The following is a 10388-nucleotide window of genomic DNA, read 5'->3' as shown; positions in this document are numbered from 1 at the left end:
CTCTCTCGGCTCTTCCCTTGCACTATATATCATGCTTCCAACTTCCATCTTCTATTTTACAGGCTTTGGACTCCACCTGCCGCAAGTTTTTTTTAGTCAAGTGGAGATGACTCTGATTTCAACTATCGGTTGGAATACTATCTACAGTCCTAAGCGGTGTGGAGGCTTTAATTTAAAATGCGCAGGTCCCATGAATAAAGCTATGCTTGCCAAAAAAATCCTGGAGACTCCTGAACCCTAGTATTTCCTTAATTCAGACTTACTCCATTCACCTTCCACTTTAACAACCTCTTGAGGTTGAGGTCAATCGGCTTAATCTTGGGAGCTAGATCTCTATTGAACAAAGGGCTTTGTAATCAAGTGGGGGATGGTATGTCTATAAACCCTTAGATTGACTTTTGGATCCTTAACTATTGCCTGAGCTCTACCTCGTTTTCGTTGCAGCCTATGACCCCAACTTTGGTAAGTCAACTTATAGATCATGGATCCAGAAGCTGGTGTGAAGAGGTCCTACTTTGAAGGTGACTGCCTGATGTTGCTGTGCAAATACTCCCCACTCCCATTCCTATTGAGAATTAATCAGACAAATATATCTGGCTACCTACTATTTATGGAGTTTTTACTATAGCTCCAGTATACAACATTGGGACTACAAACAAGTCCAATCCAGTGGACCCTATTTGGTTAAAGTTGTGGCATATTCCCACTGCCCTCAAAGTGCAGTTCTTTCTTTGGAAACTCCTTATTGGGAAACTCTCTACTATAGATTTGCTGAACAACATGTTCACTAACTTACTTCCACATTGTCAGTTATGCTCTTTTCCCATTTTAGATCCCACTCATCTGTTTCTAACATACCCTCGAGTTGTCGTTGTATGGAGGCTCGATATTTCTCTTATAATACATTCATGGTCCAATATTTAGACAAACCTTTACAACTTAATCATGTCGTCGAATGGTACTGAAATGTCTGTCAAAATACTCGCTACTATTTGTAGCATTTTGTGGCACCTTTGGACTTCATATTTGAACTTCATCTTCCATCGAAACATTATGAATGAAGGTAATATTTGTTATACAACCGACTGTTTGCTTCTGAATTTATACAATTCTACAGATTTAAATGTACTCATTTGTGGCACAACCACATTTCTTGGAAACCACCCTCAATCGGTAAACTCAAAATCAATGTCGACAGGGCTAGCCATGAAAATCATGGAATCAATAATTATGGCAGAGTAGCTAGAGATTCTATTGGTTGCTTCCTCTTTTGCTTCTCCAGTGGATGTGGAACTAATTTTGTTTGTGTTGCTGAAGCAATTGTAGTTCAGAGGGCATTAATCCTAGCTACACAAATGAGGCTCCACTCAGTTTCAATTGAGAATGATGATTTACTCATCATTTCCATCTTAACAGGGAAAACTCAAAATATTCCATGGCGGATTCAGTTCATAATAGTATACTGTATTGCACTATGGAGATACTTTGACAGAAATGTATTCTCTCATACCCTTCGCGAAGGTAATTTTGTTGCAAATCAACTTGCTGGGCATGGCTCCTCATCTTAGCTTATCGTATTTTGGAATTCTATCCCTCCCCCTCTATTTGCAATGCCTTGTTTCGCGACTCTTGTTCTTTTTCTGCCCCTTGTGGCTTTCATTAATAATTCATTTTACCCCAAAAAAAAAAAATCTGAAAAAGAGCTGTTGGAAATGATGACCATTGGATTAGAATTAGAGCAAATCGTTGGTGGAGAAGCAAACAAAATGCGTTTTAGATTCCATTTTGTTGGGATCTGGCACTCTACTGCAGTAGTTGAGGGAGGCCCACAGCTTGGCAGAGATCCTAACTGTACGTGTGCCTTCTATGCGTATAAAATGCACGTGGCACAAGCTTTCATAGCAAAAAGATATCTATCCAACGGTTAAATATTAGGTTAAGCAGGAAGAGAAAAAGGTTCACCATAGAGCCACACAACTCAGTGGGTTAACTTTCCATTTATCTCCCACTGCTTGTGAGCTAAAAGATTTGATCGCAGCTTTCTCGTTGGACGAAATTAAATTGATGGGAGCTTGTTTTACATGGTCCAATAAGCAAAAGCCACCTGGTTTGGTTCGCGAATGCCTTGACAGAGCTATGGCTAACTAGGATTGGCATAACTCCTTTCCTTTTGCCCAGTTGGTCAAATTGTCTTCGGTTGTTTTTTATCTCAATCCCTTGCTTCTCTAATCTCATGCACCTAGACCATCTTTCAAAAAACTTTTTCACTTTCAAGAAGCATGGTCTCATCATCCAGCTTTTTGTTCTTTCTATTCTACCAAATGGCATATGCTTGATACAGACCCTTTGCATACTAAACTTTCTTGTATGGCTAATCTTCTCCAATCCTGGAATAGGGATGTGTTTGGACATATTGACATTTTAAAAAATAATCTTCTTGAAAATTATTCCTCTCTTGAAAATAAAATCTCTCCATTCCCTTCTGACCTCTCCAAGATTTCAAACCAATTACAGTGGATCTTTAATGTTAAGGAAGTTTTCTAGTTACAGAAATCCAGACATTTGTATATTTGTGACGGAGATAGAAATACGAAATTTTATCGTATTATTTCCAAATCAAACTTGAGGAAGAGGAGGATTGACTTTCTCATATCTGACGATGGATTGAAAATTGAGAACCCTAAGGATATGGCTCATGCTTTTGCTCATCAACTCAAGTAGATCTTTACCACAATGCACCCCTTAGATCCCTCATTTGTTGAATGCTTGTTCGATCCTATTATCATTGAGGATGCCCGCAAGTCTTTATGTGAGTTCCCTTCCTTGAATGAGGTAAGAAAAGCAGTTTTCTCTTTTGGTCATTGGAAAGTCCCAAGTATGGATGGTTTTCAGGCTTGGTTTTTTTCAAAAGTTTTGGGACATGTTGGCTAATGATGTTTTATCTTTTGTCCACTCTTTTTTTCATCATGCTTCGGTTCCAAGGGGGTTAATCACACGCTTGTTTGCTTGATCCCTAAGTCTGATAAGGCTTGCAAGGTTCTGGATTTTAGACCTATAAGCCTCTGTAGCATTACTTACAAAATCTTGGCTAAGATTCTTGCAAACCGGCTTAAATTGCATCTCTCTTCTTTTGTTTCTCCTTTCCAAGTTGCTTTTATTTCTGGGCAACAAATTTCAGATAATATAATCATGGTCCAGGAAATCTTTTATTACTTGAATCATAAAAAAGGAAAAGGGGGTTTTGTTGCACTGAAACTTGACATGTCCAAGGCTTATGATAGATTAGAATGGTCTTTTGTAGGCCATTTTTTCTTTCCTTGGTTTTGGGGAAAGTTGGGGAAAACTAATTTTTGCACTAATGTCTACTACCTCTTTTTCAATAAAAATGGATGGTAGTTCCTTTGATTTTTTTAGGGCCACTAGGGGAATTCAGCAAGGTTGCCCTTTAAGTCCCTATCTCTTCATTTCTGCTATGGAAGTTCTTTCAAGATTACTTGCTTGTTTACAGGGACTTAAATTTTTTCCATGAAATTAAAATTGCTAGACATGCCCCTGAGATTCCTCGCCTTCTTTTTGCAAATGATACTTTCATTTTTTTGCAGGGCCACAACTGAGGATCTAAGAACGATCAAAGCTGTCTTAGACCTTTTTCTGATCTATCGAGTCAAGAAATAAATCTTGAAAAAGTCATCTTTGGTTCAGTAAGAATGTCTCTCCTAGTGATAGGACGTTTCTTTGCTCTGTCATTGGCATCAAGGAGTCCTTAAAATCCTCTTATTTGGGTGCTAATCTTTTTCATTCCAAGTCTAAGGTTAAAGATCTAAGTTTCATTGTCAATCGGGTAAGAAATAAGCTTGCTTACAGGAAAACTAATTTTTTATCTTATGACGGTCGACGGGTCCTGATTCAATTGGTGCTTTCCTCCATTTCAAATTATCTGATGTCCTACTTCTCATTCCCCAAATCGACTTGCAGACAACTTGATTCAATCTGTCTTAATTTCTGGAATGGGTCCACTTTAAATTCTAGGAAGATGTCTCTTATTGCTTGAGACAAAATTTGTCTTCTTACGAAATTGGGAGGTTTGGGCATTCGAAAGGCTGCTATTACTAACTCTGCTCTCATTCTTAAACTTACTTGATGCCTAATTTCTCAACCATCTACTCTTTAGACCAAAGTCCTTAAAACAAAATATTTTCCCCATTCATCAGTTTTTCACTTCAAAACTTTGACCAAAAGGGGGTCGTGGACTTGGAACAACATAGCCAATACTCTCCCCACTTAAACAAATGGTTTTTCGAAAAATTGGTAATGGTATGAATACCTTTTTTTGGGATGATCCTGGGATACCGAGAGTCCAGAATTTGTCACTCCCACCTTCCCTTAATCTGAATCGAAGGCAAGATCTGATTAATTTTTTCTGCAATGATAACTGATGGAATTTCCTGTTACTTTCATCTCATTTACCTAATTGCTTCATTCACAAAAGTAATTGTTTAACGCTCTCAACAGCTGAGGATTCTTGGTGGTGTACTCTTTCCAAAGACGGTATCTTTTCTACTCGCCTTGCATCTAATTTCCTTATTCTCAACAGGAAAATGAACCCCTCTAATTCTAGAATGGGTATTTGGTGGAAATTCTTTTGGAAATTCTCACTTCATCCTAAATTTAAATTATTTTTTGGCGTGTGTTACAAATGCAGGGATTCCAATGATAGAAATTCTTTCCAAATGGATCCACATCGACCCTAACTGTCTGCTCTGTGGCAATTCGATGGAATCAATCTGGCATATTTTTTATCTTGTACTTGGGTAAAACACATTTGGGCTGCAGGCCCGCTTGGTCTAAGAATGGAAGCCATCTCTTTCCCCTCCTTAGAGGATTTCTGTCTCAATTTTTTTTTTTCTCACAATCAATTAGATTTACAGTATCGAAAATGGTTCTTTTCAGTCTTTATAATTACTTGCTTTTTCATCTAGAAAGCTAGAAATAAGGTATTATTTCTCAAGACTAAGGCGGATCCAATAAAGACTACTTCACTCATAAAGGGTTGAGTATCAAAATATCCATCCCCCATCTTCTCCAAATTGCACCTGAAACATCATCATCATGTCATTTTGATCATCCTCTTTCGATCAAAGATTTATCTCTACCTTTTCTTGACTATACGGTTTTGATCTATGCAGGAACATATCAACCAGGGATAGACTCACTTGCCTGGGCTTTTTGTCTTCTACACCAGGGTTGAGGATTTTTGACTGCTGCAGGATTTTTGACTGCCTACCATGATCTGGAACCAGAGATAAGATCTATTGTTGTTGGCCTGAAAGAAGCTTCTAAGTTAGGACTCAAAGTTAAACAAGTGTGGATCTCCAACAAACAAATCCTTCAACTTCTACCAAGTCCATCACAGAAACATTGGCCATGACTTCTTTGGCCCCTGCTAATTGAAACCTTTAATCTTGTACAGACTAATATAAATTTTTTGTTAAATCTTGACAGCTATCTTACGTTTTGGATGACTACTTTTGCTTGGAAAGCAATCTGTGGTCATCATGTCTTTTGGTATACTCTGGACACTGTAAATTCTCTGTTCTTACCTTAGTGATGAGGCATAAAACACCCCACCAATCAAAGGCTGCCACGTGGCCGATCTGAGGTCAGTCCAAGAACCGAACTGAGCTGAGCAGGAAACTGGGCCGACCCGGTCTCCGATAGGTCACCTGACAAAGCCGAGCTCACACAAGTTAGCAGGGGGCTGAGGCCGAGCCCACACAAGTCAGCCATAAACTCCTGGCTGAGCTGACTGTCGAGACCAACCTCTCGGGCCGACATCCCAAGCCGAGGTGACTGCCAAGGCCGACCTACCAGGCCTATCTCCTAAGCCGACCTCCGAGGCCGAGCCCACCTCCACAGAAGCTACCATAGCGCCCCAACGGGGATCGCGGGGCCACGTCAGTGCATCTCGAGAATCACGGGATAAGGATCGAGCCACGATCCCAGCGCAACACGAAGGACTCCTACCATACTAGGACTCTCCCAACTGCCTCATCTCATCCTCACTCTATAAATACCCAGGTATGGAGCACCATTCCTCATCTCACTTTTACTAGCAGTTACGCTGTTGTACTGGTGATCTAACTTTAGCATCGGAGAGTACTAGGCCGGAGCCACACCGACTCTCTTGTGCTCATCACTTGGTCTTTGTAGGCTTATCCGTGGGCGAACCAAGCATCGGAGATTTCCACACGCAACACTTAGTAATATATTTCCTTTTTACATTAAAAAAAAAAAAAAACTCCATTAGTAGACACTAGGGGTGTAAGTTTGGCCCTGTTGGCCCAAGCCTGCCCTGAGCCCGAACAGGGTCTGGGCTGAAATTTTCAACCTGAGGGTGGTGGGTTAGGGTTGAAAATATCAAACCTTGGGTCAGGGCCAGGCCGGGCCGGGCTAGGATTGAGACCTCGGGCTTCCTTCCTTAATCATCTACATCTACCTTTCAGACAATTCAGGTTCTCCTTCTTTCTACAAATGGAATCATGTGAATTGGTGAATCAACTAATCACTCTTACTGTTTGTTTTACCACGCCAATAGTCTGTTTGTCATGTTTTATTCTCTGTCATACTTAATTGTTGAAGCATCATGCTTATGGGCAAAAATTCAGGGTCAATCAGGGCCGGGCTAGGTTGGGCTGAGTCCGGCAGGGTTGGGCATGGGCTGAGATATCTCAACCCGATCTGAGGACCGGGCTGGGCTAGGGCTGAGCTAAGAGGACTCTGGGGTTTTAAAAAACCCGGCCCAACCGGCCCTGTTTCACACCTACCAGACACTGGGTTCATTCTGGAAAGCCCTAAAACACTATCAAGTCTACAACTACGCTTGTCTCTTCTCTGTAAAAGTTCTGAAACTTCGAAAGCTCTCGCGCTCTACTCGATCTGCTCTAACTCTTCACATCACCGGTCTCTCTTGCTTCAGCGTCAGTGAAAAAGCATCGAAAATGTCTTTGCGAGTTCTGAATCCAAATGCTGAAGTTCTCAACAAATCTGCTGCTCTGCACATGAACATCAATGCCGCTAAGGGTTTACAGGATGTTCTCAAGACCAATCTTGGACCTAAAGGCACCATCAAGATGTAAGTTTTCTTTATTATCTCCATGTTTAATCGTTGTCTACACATTCGTCTTTGTGTCTTATCTGTTGATCTTTTCTTCGATCTCCCGCTTGTTCTTCAGGCTTGTTGGTGGTGCTGGAGACATCAAACTCACTAAAGATGGAAATACTCTCTTGAAGGAAATGGTTAGCCCTTAAAAAACAAATCTTTTTCCTCCTGACCTTTGAGATATGAGTTTGTTTAATGCTGCTATTTTATACAGTATATTATGAACTTGCTTATAACAGTAGTGTATCTTATGAATTCCTTTTTTGAAATCCTTTGACACTTTGTTCTGCAGATATTCTATATATTGTTATGTGAATATTTTTTTTGGTGGTTCTCAGCAAATTCAAAACCCAACGGCTATTATGATTGCAAGGACGGCTGTGGCCCAAGATGATACAAGTGGTGATGGTACAACTTCTACGGTTCTTTTCATTGGCGAGCTCATGAAACAATCGGAACGTTACATTGATGAAGGTTAGTAGCACTGTTAAGAGTTCTTTACAATGTTCTTCATGTCTTCGATGTCTGCTAGTGCAAACTTGTAGTTGTGTTAATATGCTGCTGTTGGTATCTCTTCACTCACTGTTTTATATTATTCGTTCTGCATTTTTTTCAATGGGAAGAATGGGGTAGGAGGTTGAAAACAGCATGGGCTGGATTGGGTTCATTCGGATAAATCACAGCCTTTTGAGTCTGTTCTATCCCATTCTTGAGTAAGCTGGAGCGCAGCCATCTTATCCACTGAACTAGCTGGAAGCTATCGCCTCAGGTCAAAGCACTCTAAGAAAAGGATGTCGCATACAGCTTAATTAGTCTCAGAATTGGCCAAATCGCCTTTTGTTGTTGCCAGGGAAAAGAAAGAGAAATTGTATTTATTTATCTACTTTGCTGAAGGCAAGGGTCTACCATGGTCTTGAAGTTCCAACTCCAATTTATGTCTCTTTTTTAATTCTTTTTGTATGTTGAATTACACTAGTTTCATTCAGTAGGGAATTAATTGTTTGTATTGAATGGACCATTTTAATGAAGTTTAACTGTGAACAAATTTCATTTATAGCCCTGTGTAATGCCAACAGTTCTGAAGTTTAAATAAATGAGATCTATATGTTGAAAATGGATAAGTAAATTTGGACAAATGGAAAAGAAGGATCAAATTTTTGTATGTTGAATTACACTAGTTTCATGACAGTATAAACCTAAAGTGCATTACTTACTCCATCAACACCATTGGAAATGACTGCTTTGAAATCTTTGGGCTGTGAATGAAATTGATAGGTTACACATCAGGAGTGACACATTTTCATATATATATATATATATATATATATATACATATATGCTGATATTCGTTATAAACCAATGCAAATAGGACATGCATTTTACATGAAGGACTGAGTTTTCCTTCAGCCATGGTGAATGAGAGTCCATTCACCACGGTGGTTTCAGATGCACGAGAGGGGGGGTGTATCAGGAGGGTATTTTGGGGAATATACTAAAACCCTATTTGTGAACCCTATGATGGTGGCTGAACCTTCACTGCACGGTGTAGGAAAACTTTGTCCTTCAATGAATTTTAAAGATAAAATTCATAAAGAAGTGAGAAGTTTGAGGAAGGAAAACATGAGAGCAAAACAACTGCGTTGTAGTATGGGTTTGGTTATTTTAATTTTATCTACATCTTTAGAGGGATCGGTGTAAGGATTGAAGTTAGTGTATTTAGATGAACTATTATTAGTTAATAGATGCCTTTGAACGCTGTTCTTGTTGTTAACTTGCTATTCGAATCAACAGAATCAATATTGTTGTATGATTTCTTATCCAAAAAAAATAAAAAATTAAAAGAAAAGAAAAGAATGAAGCTGCTGTTTTTACATCTTATCAGGGCCCATCAATTGTGTTGTCATTCAGTATTCATCTATCGAACATATTTTTGCATGGTACCTACTCAAGATTCGTGCAGCATCAGAACTTCAAATGATGATATCTCCCTCATCCGACCTCTGTTTGAGACGATTAAACGTGTATTCATGAAGTGCAAATATACACTTAATTGATCAACCAATAAGATATTTCTGTGTTCCATTTTGCAAGTACCTGTATGTGTGTAAATACTTGCCATACTGTGAGTTTATATGTATTTTTCTGTGTCTCTATATGTTTCATTTGTCTTGAGTAAAAAAAAATGTCTTTCATGTTGATGGAAGTCCTTTTCAGATACCATAAGTGGGATGGGAATATTTTAGGGAAAAATATCAAAACTATCACCCTTTTTTGTCCCATTCTCATTCGAAAAAAATTCAAGGTTACTGTTCATTACTGCCTGGTATATTGAGGTTTTATGATGCTCTTACTAAAATATGGTCTCCGCTTGGAAACAATGCCTGTTCTAGGGATGCATCCACGTGTATTAGTTGATGGTTTTGACATAGCGAAAAGAGCAACTCTACAATTTCTTGAGAAATTCAAGACACCTGTTGTGATGGGTGATGAGCCTGACAAAGAGATTTTGAAAATGGTCGCAAGAACAACACTTAGGACGAAGGTATAATCCAATTCCCTATGATCCTGTTTTACTTATTTAGTTGGTTGTTTCTGTCTTTCATTAATTCTTTCTTGTTTGATCTTCGTTGTAGTTGTATGAAGCTTTGGCAGATCAATTGACAGATATAGTAGTTAATGGGGTGAGTATTTTGCTGGTTTAAGATACGCATTTTGAATCTGTAGTTCATACAACGAAGTGAGATGTTAGTCTATTCTGATCTATACTTCACTAATTATGAATTATGATGCATTTTGAGTGGTAAGTTTGGGGTTTGGATAAAGTTCTCTATATCTTCCTTCTTGCTTCATTTATATTTGCAAATTTATGCATATGGTAATGTGCTTTACTTGTGCAAGTACAGTTTGTTTCGTCTTGGTGCTTAATAAGGTTTGCCATTGATATGAACAGGTTCTCTGCATTCGCAAGCCTGATGAGCCTATTGACTTGTTTATGGTGGAAATTATGCATATGCGCCATAAGTTTGATGTAGATACACGTTTGGTATGTTTTTTCTTCCTCAGTTTTCTCTATCATGTGCTATTTGTCTTTTGTTCTGTAAAATGGGTCTATGCAAAAGAAATTTTTTAGTAAGTATTGGTCTATTCGAATGCTTGTGGTGTTGATTCCATTAGCCCACTCCCCGACTAATTAGGAAGGTATTAGTGATTTAGGGTACTTGGTTGGAAC

The 10388-nt window shown here is 39.0% G+C and overlaps 1 protein-coding gene across 1 annotated transcript in view; it reads left to right on the top strand.

Moving 5' to 3' along the window:
* The first annotated feature begins 6870 nt into the window (after positions 1–6870).
* The window catches only part of LOC122656341 (T-complex protein 1 subunit zeta 1), a 32119-nt gene continuing 28601 nt past the window's right edge, over positions 6871–10388 (top strand). The window contains exons 1-6 of the mRNA XM_043850818.1: positions 6871–7132; positions 7233–7296; positions 7498–7633; positions 9550–9701; positions 9793–9840; positions 10110–10202. Coding sequence (XP_043706753.1) covers positions 6999–7132; positions 7233–7296; positions 7498–7633; positions 9550–9701; positions 9793–9840; positions 10110–10202 — 627 coding nt within the window. The 5' untranslated portion in view covers positions 6871–6998. The remainder of the gene's footprint in view (positions 7133–7232; positions 7297–7497; positions 7634–9549; positions 9702–9792; positions 9841–10109; positions 10203–10388) is intronic.

Source organism: Telopea speciosissima, chromosome 3 (genome assembly GCF_018873765.1).
Source record: "Telopea speciosissima isolate NSW1024214 ecotype Mountain lineage chromosome 3, Tspe_v1, whole genome shotgun sequence".
NCBI lineage: Eukaryota > Viridiplantae > Streptophyta > Magnoliopsida > Proteales > Proteaceae > Telopea > Telopea speciosissima.
This window is presented reverse-complemented; position numbering and strand designations above follow the sequence as displayed.